The sequence below is a fragment of the Castor canadensis genome, chromosome 5 (genome assembly GCF_047511655.1).
Source record: "Castor canadensis chromosome 5, mCasCan1.hap1v2, whole genome shotgun sequence".
Classification (NCBI taxonomy): domain Eukaryota; kingdom Metazoa; phylum Chordata; class Mammalia; order Rodentia; family Castoridae; genus Castor; species Castor canadensis.
The window spans coordinates 153,048,374-153,062,811 of record NC_133390.1 but is presented as its reverse complement, the minus strand read 5'-3'; the positions used below and the strand labels follow the sequence as shown (position 1 = coordinate 153,062,811).

Below are 14,438 nucleotides of genomic sequence, written 5' to 3'. Positions count from 1 at the left end.
TGCTGCTCTCCACCACCAGCCATAGCATCTCACTGGGCTGGGCCTAAGGTCTCTCCCCTCTGGGCCCTTCCGCATGTGTTCACCCAACACTTTCCTACAGGTGCCAGAAAACAGGGCAACACAAAGGCCTCCTGGATGGTCCACTGTGCAGGGTTCAAGATAATAGCCCACAGGTGGCACTCAAACATCAGTCGGGTTTGGTAGGAGGGACAGAGGTGGCACATGGAAGCATAGAAATAGGAGCTTTATTCTGTAATGTGTGCACAGTGAGTTCCTTACACAATCAAGGAAACGGTTTCTCTCCTGGGCATCGACTCTTTTATCAAAAGAAAATCCACCCTGCTTAGTCTCACCCTGGGCATTGTTCCTGACCCTAAGCTAAAGGCTAATGGGGAGAGGGGTGAGCACATACCACTGAGCCCTACAATGCCCAGGTGTCCTAGGCCTGTGAGACAGGACACACACCTCCATACACAGCCAGAGCTGCCCTGAGAGGAGGAGGCTGGTGGGTGAAGTGGGTGTGGCAGGGCCTGCCAGTCAGGGCCTGTGCTCAGCATCCATGGCATCCAAGTATTTGGTTTCAATGATTCGGGGCAGCAGGTTGTAGCTGGGGAAGACAGAGAGACAAGAAGATGAGCAGTAAATGGTAAGAGGAGAAAGTAGCAGGTGCCCACCCCAGCCCAACCCTGGTCTGGCCCCTCTTGCTGGCTGCCCTCCTGCCCATCCATACCGGATGGGGATCATGGCAATCATGATGAGGGGAAAGACCATCTTCATGTAGGGCAGGGAGCTCATGCCAAAGGCACAGAGCAGCAGCAACTGCAGAATCTGCAGGCCTGTGAAGTAGTGGATCTTCCTCTGGGGCACCTTCCGGATGTAGTGCGTGGGTGGGTATGACGTCTGTGGATGGCAGAGATCACATATGAGCAGAGGCCATGTTTCCCCATCCCACCATCCCTCCCTGGGCCAGGAACCCACCTGCTCCATGAGCAGCAGGGCCACACGTGCGAAGAGCTGGTTGTCATCCATGGAGGTGAGTGCAATGTAGAGGAAGAGGCCATAGAGCACAGGCTTGGGGATCCACTGCAGTGGCAAGGGCAGCAGCAGCAGGGAGAGGCCCACCAGGATGCTGGCGCCCAGCGAGGTCAGCCGTGTCTCCTTCACATTCACAATCCTGCAGGGGCCCAGTGCAAAGGGCAACATGCCCATCTTGGGCCACATGTTCCAGGGCTGCTTTACCTTTGAGCCCTGTCTTCCAAGCCTAGGGACTCCCTAGGTCATGTGTGGCCCAAGGATCCTCCCAACTCCAGGTCCACATGACTTCCCCCAGGTCTCTGGGAGCCACTCTCACACTTACGTCTCACAGATGTGCCCATTCTCCACTCTCTCCTCCACGAAAGCCAATGCACGCACGTGCAAGGGGGAATGGGGGTAGGCGGCATGGATCCAGGGTAGCCCAAACAGAGACAGCCCCGTGTTGATGATGGCGAGCAGCAGGAGGTCCCAGTGGTAGGCAGTGCCCTTCACCAGCCTGCAGTAAATAGGCACACGTGGACAGAGCCCCACTGGCCCTTGGAAGACTAGGCACTCACCCTTCCCTGCCCGGTCATCTTTACCTGTTCTCTGGTGAGTTGACCAAGGCACCCACCAGGTTCTGCTCAATAAAGAAGAGCAAGGAGAGCAGGAAGCCAAGGCCCATGGCACTGCCAATGGCCTTTAGGGACAACAAGTGGATCCGTGCCATCTCGAAGAGGTTCTCCCTGGGGTTGTAGCGGAACTTGCTCACTGTAGCAGGAGACAGGCTCCTGCTTGGCTTACAGCTCCCCAGGTAGCGAGCCCATGCTGCCCTCAACTCACCCTCAGGTCCCAAACTCACTCTCAATTTCCTGGAAGAAGTAGGAGCTGATGAAGGAAAAGCAGAGCACAGCGATGGGCAGGGCACAGTCGGACAGGGTCTCGCGCACTCGGGGGTGCAGGTAGGGACTGGAAACAGTGGGTGTATCAGAGTAACCTGGGGACTGGGTAGCCCTTCCCCTTGACCTTGGCCCCCCCTTACCTCTTCTTGAACTGATAGAGGGTATAGCCCAGCCAAAGTGTGCCCAGCATGATGAGGAGGCTGAGCACCGCAGTTTCCCGACCTGAGTGTATGGTGTCGGAGTTGTCACTCTTGGTCAACTCTGGGGGGCTGGCCAGGAGGCTGCTGTTGAGGGTGGTATGGAGGCTGGTGTTGAGGCTGGTGCCAATGCCCAACAGGTTCACCAGAGGTGAAATGCTCTTTGAGTATTGGTGCTGACCATGGTAGTACTTCCAGAAGACTGTGGAAGAGGCCAACAGTCTTCAGCTGTCTGAGCTGAGTTTAGAGCCCAGTTTCCTCCTGGATGTGGGGTGGAGGGGCCCTGGATGGGGAGGGCAAGGAAGGAGGAGGGGTCCTGAAGGGAGAGAGGGCTTCTGAGGGGGAAAGGAGTAGGGGGTGAGGCCTGACCTGTAAACCAGTACTCCAAAGACTTGCCCATCTACTCATTGTTCCTACAATCTTGCTACTATCCCAGTTCTACCCTTGACACCCCATTATACCTAGTCCGGTGCCTCTGCCCCTATCTCTGGTCCTGCTTGGGGCAGCCCTGTCACCCTCCAGTACATGGGGCTGCTGGTTCTCTGCCAGCCACAGCTCCCAAAGCACCCTGGACCATGGGAGAAGCCAACCTTAGCTTGACCTTGTGTCCTCTGCCCTGTCAGGTCACAGCCCAGAGCCTCCCATCTCCACTTAGTTCCCTCTGCAGCCATCTCTGCACTCACTTTTGACCGTGCCCTTGACAGCATCTAGCACGAACGTCATGGAGATGAACATGGCAATTACTTCTTCCATCGACCTGCCAGGAGGCACCATGCCTCATAAGATGGAAGTGTCACTGGGGAGGAGGGGAAGGCCTGTGCCTTTTCATGGACAGCCCCCTCACAAGAACAAAGAGGACCAGAGCCTCAGGCCTTGCCCAATGAGCCTCCACAGCCCCTTGGGGAACACCCCACCCACCCCAGGGTTATAGGGCCTTAGAGGCTGGCATAAGGTGGACTCAGATTCCCTGGCCTTGAAGATTCGTGCAGCTCAGGAAGGACAGGTCACCTCTTGAAGAGACTCATAATCAGGCTGAGGTTGAAGATGGCATAAAGTGTGAGGAAGAAACTATTCCACAGGCCCGTCCATGCATAGAAGGAGTTGAAGTCCAGGTTGTAGTCGTCACAGATGACACGGATCACTGCAAGCAGTGGAGCAGGGCATGCGGTCAGGGCTCAGCTGGGACCCAGAACCTTGAGCACCATCTCCCGCTTCAACACCCTACTGCACCCTGGATGTAGATGGCCAGGGGTGCGGTTGTCAGCAGTATCACCAGCGGCTGCCCGGAGAAGAGTGCATACAAGAGGCCTCCAATGCTCTGCCCAACTACGGTCTTCTGCACACCTGTGGAGGTGGAAGGTCAGGTGGGTACCACAGCCCAAGACCCTGTCTGGCACACCCGTCAGCTCCCAGCCCCTCACCAATGGCCCCATCTGTGTTTTCATCGTTGAGAGACCCGAAAGCAATCGTGGGCAGGAGGCAGGCAAAGTAGAGGAACAAGGTGGTGGTGATATATTTGCACACAGCCTTGTTTTTCCCAATAAGACCTAGGAATGGAGAACAGGGCAGACGGTTTGTTGGGGATGCAGGGCGGGCACACTTGTAGTCCTGGGGGTTGAAAGACCAAGCTCTTGGCCTAAGGGCACACACCATCAGTGAAGTCCAGTGGGTATACAGGGTACCGGCGCATGAAGTCCTCCCAGATGCCTTTCCCAAAGGGGTAAAAGTCCCTGCATTTTGGGGGCTGGGGAAGAAGAAAGTGCTTGTTAACCCTAGCTGGCCCATGACTACTCCTGCCTATGCCCGCCTCTACCCTGTACCTTTGGGTGTCTGTAAGAAGGAATGGAGGTTGTGCTGTATCCCTTCACTGATGGCCTCGCTATGGTGAGCAGATGTCTCTGATGTACCAAGGCCTCCTTGAATTCTTCCTCTGTGTGCGTCTTCAGGAGCTTCTGGCGGAAGGTGATGTCCAAGAACATGGTGGCAAATGTGCGTGCCACCTCCATCGCTGTCTTGGTGCTTTTCTGGGGTTGGACAATAGGGAAGTCACATCGGCAGCCCCTGAAGAGCAGAGACCTGCCCTTGCTGAGCTCAGACACTCCCATGGAGGTGGCAGGTACTTTCCCTGTGAACTGGCAGGGGGCTTTGTTCCCCAAAGCTCAGGCCTTAGTGCACCCTGCCACAGTTCCCACCAGATCACCAGAACCACCAATCTAGTATTCTCATAAATTTAGATATAAACTTTGTCCTGAGCAAAAAAACCTGTGTTATTGTGGATATGAAACCACAATGGAGCAAAACATGTCCCCAGCCAAGTCTCACCAGTGATATTTACACTGTCTGCTGCCTCATTTGACTTTCAAAGGGAGCCCAGGTCTATTAGATCTTCTCTCTCTTACCTGGCCAGGGACAACTGATATGGTTTGGATATAAAGTGACCCCCAAAAGACTCTTGTGCTGAAGGCTTGGGCCCCAGCTGCTGAATCCAATCACTGAGAGATGACTGGATTATGAAGGCTGGGACCTAATCAATGGATTAATCCACTGATGGAATTATAATTTGATATAGCACTACTGAGAAGTGATGGAAACTCTTGAGATGGGCCCTGCATGAAGAAGTAGACCACTGTGGGGGGGAGTGCCTTGAAAGAGTGTATCTTGTCCTAGGACCCTCTCTCTCTCTCGCTTTCCTGGTGGCCATGAGGTGAGCAGCTCAGCACCATTGAGCCCTTTTTCTTTTCCTGCAGTACTGGTGTTTGAACTCAGGGCCTACACCAGCCCTTTTTCTGTGATGGGTTTTTTTGAGATAGTTTATGAAACCCTATTTGCTTGGCTGGCTTCAAACCATGATCCTCCTGATCTCTGCTTCCTGAATAGCTATGATCACAGGCATGAGCCACTGGTGCCTGGCATAATTTCTTTTTCTTTTCTTTTTTGTGATACTGGAGTTTGAACTCAGGGCTTCACACTTAGTGGGCAGTGCTCTACCACTTGAGCCATTCCGTCAGCTCCACTGAGCCCTTTTACCCATGTTCATCTTTGCCTCAGGTTCAAAGCAATGTAGCCAGCAGACAGCCCAAACAAAGCTTTACTCCCTTAAGTAGATTTTCTCAGGTATTTGTCACAGCGATGGAAAGCTAACATATCAACCCTGGCCATGAACTGTGAACTCAGTGTCCAGCCTCCAACATAGCAAACTGCTTAACTTCCAGTCCACATCACCTGGGAGCAGTATCCACTCCTTTGTGATGACAGAGCTGTAGTCCATGGGTCCTGTGCATACCGTGCTATAAAACAGCCTGCGTGCTGAGAGGGAGCCCATGTCAGGCTGGTTGACCTGCCCCACAGCACCAACCTAGGCACTCAGCTCTTAGGCTATTGCTCCTTCCACTGTTCTGGCTACCCTGCCAGCTGTCACTCCCTCTAACCCAAGAGCTTCCCTTCCTCTCTTCCCAGCACAGTAACATAAGACAGCATGCCTAGTAGACCCCGGCAGGGACATTCCCCTCAGTACCCCGATTGTCTAGGAAAGGTAAAAGGAGGGAGACTGCACCAAAAAGCAGGGGCAGAATCATCTAATATCTAACAGAGGCTGGGCACCAGTGGCTCACACCTGAAACCCTAGCTACTCAGGAGACAGATCAGTAGGATCACAGTTCAAAGCAAGCCCAGGCAAATACTGAGACCCTATCTTAAAACATACCCAACACTCAGGACATAAGACCCCGAGTTCAAGCCCTACTACTACTACAAAGAAGTAGGGTTGAGGGGCTAACAGAGGGGCTGAGGGGCTAGGGAATGCAGCTTGGTGGTAGAGCACTTAGCTAACAAGTACAAGGCCGCAGGTTTTATCCTCAGCACCAAATAAAAAAGCCAGGTGCAGTAGTACATGCCTATAATCCCAGCACTTGCAAGCGCTGAGGCAGGAGGATCTTGAATTTGAAGACAGCCTACCCAGTGAGACCTGTCTCAAAGAATAAAAAAAAATAAGTAAAAACCAGAGTGCCCCTGACTAAGTGGTACATGGTGATGAACACCTGTAATTTCAGCTACTCCTGAGGCAGAGTTAAATTGAGGCTCAAAGGTGCCCTGGGCAAAAGTATGAGACCCTAACTGAAAAATAAAACAAAACCTGGGGGCGTGGCTCAAGTGGCAGAGCACTTGCATAGGAAACATGAGGCCCGAGTTCAAACCCTAGTACCAAAAAAAAAAGCATTTCTTTTCAGTCAAGAATGAAAAACAATCTTTTGGGCAACTTCTAGAAATTTGGATGTATATTTTCAATAAATTACGAGGCAGAGAGGAAAGGCAGGTGTGAAAAGGCCTTCAGACACGTTCCAAGAAGAGAGCAGGAGAACCTCCTTCAGGAAGCAGAGCTGCCCCCAAGACCTGCACTCACCATCTTGGGTGGGGCCAGCACCAAGATCACAAAGCGAACCTCACAGGAGTTTTCACCCCAGTTCTGTGGGCGAACCAGGCGGCTGATGCACACATGCCGCCTCTGCAGTTCTTTGATGGTACAGCTGATAGGGACAGGAAAGCACAAAGAACACAGTTGCCACCCTCAGGAGCTGAGGCTCCCACTATCCAGAACAGCTGCTAACTTTGGACCCTTGGTGACTTCTGTTAGGGAGGTTAAAAGACTAAATAGGATAGAGTACTTGACCTTCTTTTCCTGAACTAGAGGTGCCACCAGAGCTGTGTCACTTACAGATGGGCCAGCCTCTGCAGTGACCTGAGATGCCTAGCTCCAGAGTGACAAGTTGGGGAAGGGGACAAGGATGATAGCTGTAGCCTGGCAACTCACATGATGCAAAGCCACGACTGCTGGTAGTGCACTCCTCTGACTGTGGCAGTGACCCCTTGGATGGTGTCTGACAGAAGGTGGACTGAGGACAGGGTGAAGGGAGAAGGAAGGAGGGTCAGCCAGCTTACCAACAATCCCCACCCCGTCCAGAGCAGGAAGATGGGCCTTACCTTTACCCTCCATGAGGGCCCCAGCGTCTGTAAAGATCTTGGGCATGAGCTGGTTCAAGCTGCATGCAGGTTCTGCATGGTTGGGGTCCTTGGTGAAGCGCTTGAGCATGGTTCGCAGCACCTCATCCAGAGAGGTAGCTGTTTCATTCAGAATGATGGTGGCCTGTGCCAGGAAGCCATCCAGGTCCCGGTGTGCACGGATCTCTTCCTTAAAGTTCTTTAGCTTCAGGCACTGTGGGGAACCCAGGGACAGAACCACACAGGCCCATGAATGAGACCACTATCTCTTCCTGGGCCCCTCTTCCATGATGGTCTCTGGCTGCATCTGCCCACCAGGACGAACACCCTCTTTCTAAGAGGGAGGGCCCAGCCATGGCCTACTTTGAAATCCCCATTTAGAAACTTCTGGAGGCATGAGGACAGAGAACAGTGTGAGGGATTGAAAAGAAGTAGCTCCCTCTACTCCCAGCTGGACCCCAGGACCACCCTGGAGGATGGGGCCCTTACCTTGCGGGACGTATGCAGGAGCACGCAGCCCTGGTTAATGCTGTCTGGAGAAAAGGGAGGAGCGCTTAGGGGTGCTGCCTCAACTCTAGGTCTTTCTTGGTAGAGCAGGGCCATATCTGCCCAAGCTCCTGCTCTCCCCCAGCCCATCCCTCCTGCAGCCCCCATACCAGATTTGGTGGACTTCATCTCAAGGTTCACATTGACAAAAAAACGGATGCTCTCGCCAGACACAATGGAGGAGTTGACCGTGTCCAAGGTCTCATCCCCCAGATTCTCCTCTGGGACTTCAGCAACATCATCCTTGTCATTATTGAAGTAGTTCTGAGATGTAGCTGCCACTTAAGAGAGACCCAAGAAGGTCTAGCCATCAGTGCAAGGCACCAGAAGGAGAAGCTCCAAGCCCAAGAAGCGGGCAGCCCTGGAATGTCTTGCTGAGCACACTCAAAGAATAGTGAAAGGCCTCCCCCAGACCAGAAAGGGAGCCTTGGCCCAGGAAGGCAGAATTTCTGGACCTGCTGGGTCCCATTCAGAGTGTGGCAGCCAACATAAGGAGCTGCAGCCTACTGCCCTGTAGTATTTGTCAGTGTTTTCAGCTGTGAGAACTGTTCTGTGCGCTGTTCTGACCCTTCAACTTGAAAATAGATCCAGCCTACAGACTTTGGGCCAATCACAGGGTGCAATAATGCAGCATGTTTGCTTAGCCTCTAGCCTTCAGACCCCTCAGGTTAGGGAACCCAAGGGAAGGGGAAGCTACTGCAATGTCCAGATGAACCACTGTCCATGGCTGCCTTGGTGGCCCAGGGCTTACAGGCTCTCCTCTCAGGGAAGACAGGTGAGATTTTATCAAAACTGAGACCCAGTCCAGACAACACACAAAACCCAGGAGGCAGGAGAGCTGGAGAAATAGAGCAAAGCAGATGGGACTCTGGGGAGGTTTCATCTCAGCTCTGTTCCCTCCCCATCATCCTCCCCCATGGTACAGGACCTCCAGAGCAGAGAGCCTGCTGCCTTCAGTTCCTGCAGCTGACCCCTCCTCCCCAAGGCCTTCCCCTTTAGGAAGACTACCTGGTAATCTGCAAATGTTCCTCTCTTCTTCAGAGCCCTGCCTTGACCCCTGCAGCCTACAGGTACCACAGCCTCATTCAGCCTTGCTACCCCTGGCCTGAATCTTGGCTCCTCAGGCCAGTTGGCCATGCCCCAGGCATGCCTGCTCCTGTCCTGTCCTCCAAGCCAGCCTAAGGCATCTTCTCCCTCCAAAGCCTTCTTCAGGGTTCAGTTGGAGCCCTCATCTGGGAAGTCCTCCTAGGGTCCTGTCTTCTTTTCTGGTCCAGCATACCACTTTCAGACCATCCTATAGTTCCCCACTTGTTGGGTATTCCTAGCAAAGGGGCCCTCTTAGTACAGACCCACTTATGCCTGACAAACACCTGCCCAGGGACAGGGACCTGACAGGCAGTGACTCAACCTGACTCACTTCCACTCCCACCCGCCAGTTTCCTATATACTTCCCAGGCCTTGTTTCCCCAATGTCCTGAGCTAAGGCCCTAATGCTACCAGTCCCAGGCCTGCACTGCATCCAGAGCCCAGAGAAAAACTATCAGGTGAAAGATGTCTTCCTTACCTTTGTTGGGGAGCTCATGGAAAACTCCTTCTTCCTTATTGCAGGCCTGTCTTATTTAAAACCACCTGGTTCCCCGACACTAAACTGTTCCAGTCTCCCCTCTGCCACCCCTCCCAGAACTAGTCTCCATGCTGCCCTTCACATACCCCATCTTTTCCCCCTATCCACAGCAGGGGCAGGAAGTCAGCTCTCAGACCCCCTAGTTAAGGACCTGACCAGTTGGTGCCACCAGGTCCCTGCAGGGCTCCTATGATGCCATCCTACAGCACTGCCATAAAGCTAACCTGCTTACTGGCAGCCTGGTGCATGGCCCCATCCCCTGGGGACCCTGGGTAAAAGCATACACTACTAAACACTGTTCCACTAAACTATATGGAGCCAAGCACAGGACAAGCAGCACAAAGTCAGCCCAGAGACACAGAAAGAAGGACAGCTGGACTGGCTCGTGAGGAAAACTAATGCCCAGGTTAGATTTCCGTGAAGGGACAGCTGCAAGACTGGGTAGGGCCGCACACGATATACGGCCTAAGGCCAGCCAGATACTTACCTCAGAGCGGTGAACTGGAGGAGAGAACTGTGGTGCCCAAAGCCTAGGAGAAGCAGCCTGAGTTCCCAGGATCTCAGCACCCCCAGGCACCTGCCAGTGGCCAGCCTCATCAGCTGCCCCTCCCCACAGCCTCCTAGAGCTGCGACCCAAAGTATTCTAGCACCAGCACTGGGCCACAAACAGGTAGCCAAAGCCATGGGTACACAGATGTGTGGACTAGGTCCTCTAAAGACTTTTAAATCAAGCAGCTCTCTACATACTCACCAAAGTTGTCATTGGAATCATCAAGGTATCCATTCTGGGACATGGTAGGAGAGTTTTCTACAAGGGAAGTCAACAAACTGTGACTAGCCCCAGTCAGTCTCCTGAGCCCCCTTTGCAACCTACCCTACTCTGAATCCTACTGATTCCTTCTTCTTCATTTTTCTTTTTTTTTTTTTTTTTGTGGGACTGGGGTTTGAACTCAGGGCTTTATGTTTGCAAATCAGGTGCTTTACCCCTCCAGTCCATTTTGTTCTGGTTATTTTGAAAATGGGGTCTGGAGAACTATTTGTCTGGGCTGGCTTCAAACTGCGATTCTCCTGATCTCAGCCTCCCAAGTAGCTAGGATTACATGTGTGAGCCACTAGTACCCAGCTACTGATTGCTTCTAATCCTTCCCAGAGACCCACTCCAGACCACCCTGGGGAGCAAGCAACAGCTGTACTAGGGAGTCAGTCCCTTCAAGAGCCAGGGGAAGCCAGTCTTAGAGATCAAATTCTTTAATTCATCTACAAGAGGATGCCCAGGTGTGTCAGGTACAAGGAGAGCATACTTATTCAGGGTGTTTCCCCACCAAATTGATAACAATACCAGGTTCATCAATCCAGGTTTCCTCGACTGAATCCATCTCTGGATGCTTGGGCTGCACGGAGGTGATCGGAACTGGCCTCTGCCTCTGCCTCTCCCTTTCCCTTTCCCTCTCCCTCCTGCTCTGCCAAGCCGAGAGCCTGGGGCGGTGCCCTTCCCTCGATACATTTCGCCTCTCCCTCCCAGACCCGGCTCGGTCCCAGTCCCGGTCACCATAAACGCCCATCGCATGCGCAGTTCTCCTCCCCACTACCCTCACGCGCCCCGGGTCGCCCTCGGGCGACCTGGCAACGGTCTCCACCCCTGGACGTCACCACTGTCCTGGGCCGCCTGGGAGACGGAGCCGCCGGTCCAGAAACGAGAAGGCGCGGTGTGTGCGGGGGGCACTTAGGGGTTGGAGGTGCTGTGCACGCTCCCCGCGCCGGGCCCGGCTGTTTGTGTCGCACTGTTCGAGGAAGAAAGCACAGTAGGGGCCACGAGAGGAAAGCTCAGCCCTGGCAGACCCTGGGGGTTGGAGGCAGGATGCGGATGTACGCGAGGGGCGGGAGCCCGGCAGCATCAACAGGGAGGGCGTGGACGGTAAAGACGTCCCGAAGCTGCGGGGATAAGTAGCTGATACAGGTGTGGAAGGGCGGGGGTTGGGAACGCCCTCCAACCATCCCACGTGCAGATAAATGGCCGGACAAGCCCGGCTCTTGCCCGGGTCCCGAGGCGGCCCCTCAGATGTCAAGATAAGGCACAGGCTTCTGCGGTCGCGCGGGGCGCAGCCCGAGGCCCCGGGGAGGACCAAAGATGAGACTCCTGAGGCGGCAGCGTGCCTGGCTCGGAAGGCCTCTGCTCTCGAGGGTGCGGGGGACCCCACAGCTCCACCCTACCCACTGCTGAGCCCGGTTACAGCGTTCTTCCAAACACTGGAGAATTTCAAGACTGCGAGGGTTGCCCATTCAACCAAGCGCGCTGCACCCACGAAGCCGTCCCGGGCCTCCCCAGGCCAGCGCGCACCCTCCCAGACCCCGGCCCGGGCTGCGAAGCCCCCAGAGCCTTCCCGCCCACCGCCCCCCACCCCCGCCAGCGCAGGCCAGCAGCATCGGCCTTCCCCCGGGTGCCCCGACGGCTCCGCGTCCCCGCCTACCACGCCTTGGCAGCGGAGCCTTTGGGCGACTTTCGCGCCGAGCCCCCGCATTGCGGGCAGATTGAAGCACCCACCACACGGCTGGAGATGGAACACACGTCTGGTGGCCATGGCGGTGGCGATGGCGCTGGGATGCCAGATGGCTGCACGCACACAACCGGGGCTTCTTCAGGTGCTCAGGTGCTTCGGGACCCTAAACTTCGCGTCGCTGGCAGGCCAGCGGCGGGAGCTGGTGACACACCCCCGTGCCGCACCTGGGTCCTAATGCCGCTCAGAAGTCCCGCCCGGCCCGGGGAGGCTATGCCACGAAGGGCGGGATCCCGTCCGCCCGCCCCACGCCCTCACCCGCTTAGAGGGCTGCTCCCGGGAGCTCACGGTGACTTGGCCAGACTGCGTAGACCCGGCTCCTTCAGCTCCGCGCGCGCCTGCCCTTAATGGCTCCACAGGCCCACGGAGCCGTGTAACTGCGCGGCTTGGGGAGGGCTTCTCGGGATCCGCTTTAAAGGCACCACCGGCCCCCGCCCCCCTGCTGGGGGCCTCTGCAGGTCTCCGCCCTCCCGCTGCCCCGCCTCTCCCATTCACGCGCTGGCGCCGGCGGTAAACTCGTCTACTCCTTCACTTTCTCCTCCACCTCCGGGAAGCGCGCCCTGACTAACTGGACAGACAGGCGCGCCTTCCCCGAGTCCCGCCCTGGCCCGTGGAGCGGGCCGCGCTCGGAGGCGTCGGGTTTGCTCGCCGCGCGCCTACCAAAATAGCCCTGTTGCGCGGTCTCCCTTCCTGGACAGGCTCGGGCCGGGACCGTCGCGAGCAGTGTGCGCGCGCATATGTGCGCGCGTGTGCAGGGAGGCGAAGATGCGCGCGCTACACTGGGGTCTGGCAAGATCAGCCTGTGCTGTAAATCCCGGGCTTGACTCTCGGTGACTTCTAGTAAATGATTCCATAGCTCTCGGGCCTCAGTGTCCCAGGTATATCTCCCCTACAGCAAAGTGCTAATCCCGTTAACCCCTCCACACTGGCCTCAAAGCAGGACTGGCTATGATTCCCGCTGCCCCCTCCTCCCCCGTACCTCTCGCTGGGACGGAGTCCTTGCTTGCTGTCCCCCAGCCACAGAAGAGGGCTGCTCTCCGGGCAAAGGGCACAAATATCTGCATGGGGACTGCACCACGGCCTCTGGCGCACTGGGAGAGACTTAGCGTGGTGAGCGAGGTAATGGAGTGCCCCTCTTGTGGACAGATGGCCTGAAGGTCAAGGCCAGCCCTGAACACCGCCCCTACCCCCACTATCCAGGAAGTCTTGTGGAAGATACCCACTGGATGACTTGCTCCAAACGGACCTGGACGACAGATTTAGGGATGGCTACATGCTTCTTTCGTTGGGGTGAGCAGGCCCTGGGAGGACAAAGGTTTATCCTGTGCACCCTTCCACCCTGCCCTGGGACCTTCTCCAGACTTCTAGCCAGAGCTCCAGCAGGGCACATTGGGATGGAGGTTAACGGGAGTTGAAGAGCTGAGGGAGCTCAGACGCTCTCACTGCCTAGGGAGCAAGACCAGGAGCAGGCACAGGGGCAGGACCCCTTTTTTCACCCTCAGCCTCTTCCATCTAAGGCCTTGGCCGCTACATCTGCCTCCCAGTAGCTCCCAAATATCCAATTCTTTCAACCTTGCTGTTCCAGGAAACTGCCAGAATTGGAGAGGTATCTCCCCAACCCCCTTACCACAGCCTCCTTTCCCTCATCAACCCTTAGGCCACAGAGGGAGTAGGAGCCCAGAGCAAGCCTCCCCCAGGTGCCTGGGGCCCTCTTTCTACACTTCTCCCTGATAAGCTAGCACCAACCCTTCTGGCTTCAGCCTCCTGTATCTAGTAGATCAGAGGCTGAGGGCACATACAGGTGTCTGAGGGTTCCCCACCTGTGCCCCACTGAGTGCATATATGTGCCAGCAGACTGAGGGACCCAGACACAGTAGGCACACCCATCCCCTCTCGTTCCCTCCATTTTGGACCGCTAACTTCACTGGGCTGTGGACACCAACTGTGTCCACTGGATTCCACAAGGCACCCAATGCCTACCAAAGGGCCTCCAGCTGAGTGTGTCCCTTCACCACTTAGTTTGCCTGCAGTTAGAATCTGGGGGAATCTGGGGTGAGAAGCCACTATGTAGTATCTCATTAGCCCTCCCTCCCCCAACACTCTCTGCAACTCCCTTCCCCTCCAAGTCCCCCCCATTCCTCAGCCATTTTTTTTTGGTGGTACTGAGATTTGAACTCAGGGTCTCACACTTGCTAGGGAGGTGCTCTACCACTTAAGCCATTCTGGCAACTTTTTTTTTTTTCATTTTTCTTTTATTATTCATATGTGCATACAAGGCTTGGTTCATTTCTCCCCCCTGCCCCCACCCCTTCCCTTACCACCCACTCCGCCCCCTTCTTCTCCCACCCCCCCCCCCGCCAAAACCCAGCAGAAACTATTTTGCCCTTATTTCTAATTTTGTTCTAATTTTGTTGTAGAGAGAGTATAAGCAATATGGCAACCCTTTTTTGTGATGGGTATTTTCAAGTTAGGGTCTGGAGAACTGTTTGCCTGGGCTTCAAACTGCCATTCTCCTGACCTCTGCCTCCTTCCTGAGTAGCTAGAATTACAGACATGAGCACACCTGGATCTCATTTTTAAAATTTTTTGGTAGTACTGGGATTTG

At 55.1% G+C, this 14,438-nt stretch overlaps 1 protein-coding gene across 3 annotated transcripts; it reads right to left on the bottom strand.

Moving 5' to 3' along the window:
* Nucleotides 1-225: 225 nt before the first annotated feature.
* Slc4a11 (solute carrier family 4 member 11) lies at nt 226-12,526 on the bottom strand. Of its 3 annotated transcripts, XM_074074434.1 has the most exons (21): nt 12,092-12,526; nt 11,821-11,975; nt 10,030-10,086; nt 7,765-7,935; nt 7,598-7,641; nt 7,091-7,322; nt 6,921-7,002; nt 6,513-6,636; nt 3,934-4,137; nt 3,764-3,857; nt 3,535-3,660; nt 3,344-3,457; nt 3,122-3,254; nt 2,797-2,870; nt 2,057-2,315; nt 1,877-1,983; nt 1,617-1,785; nt 1,358-1,531; nt 979-1,174; nt 731-900; nt 226-607 (listed from the first exon to the last, which is right to left on the bottom strand). In XM_074074434.1, exons 2-21 carry the CDS (start codon nt 11,855-11,857, stop codon nt 538-540), a joined length of 2,637 nt encoding a protein of 878 aa, XP_073930535.1. In that variant the 5' UTR covers nt 11,858-11,975; nt 12,092-12,526; the 3' UTR covers nt 226-537. The 3 variants fall into 3 exon arrangements, with proteins under 3 accessions (XP_073930535.1, XP_073930534.1, XP_073930533.1); XM_074074433.1 differs by having other exon boundaries at nt 11,821-12,526; XM_074074432.1 differs by lacking the exons at nt 11,821-11,975; nt 12,092-12,526 and adding an exon at nt 10,618-11,643.
* Between the last annotated feature and the right edge of the window lie 1,912 nt (nt 12,527-14,438).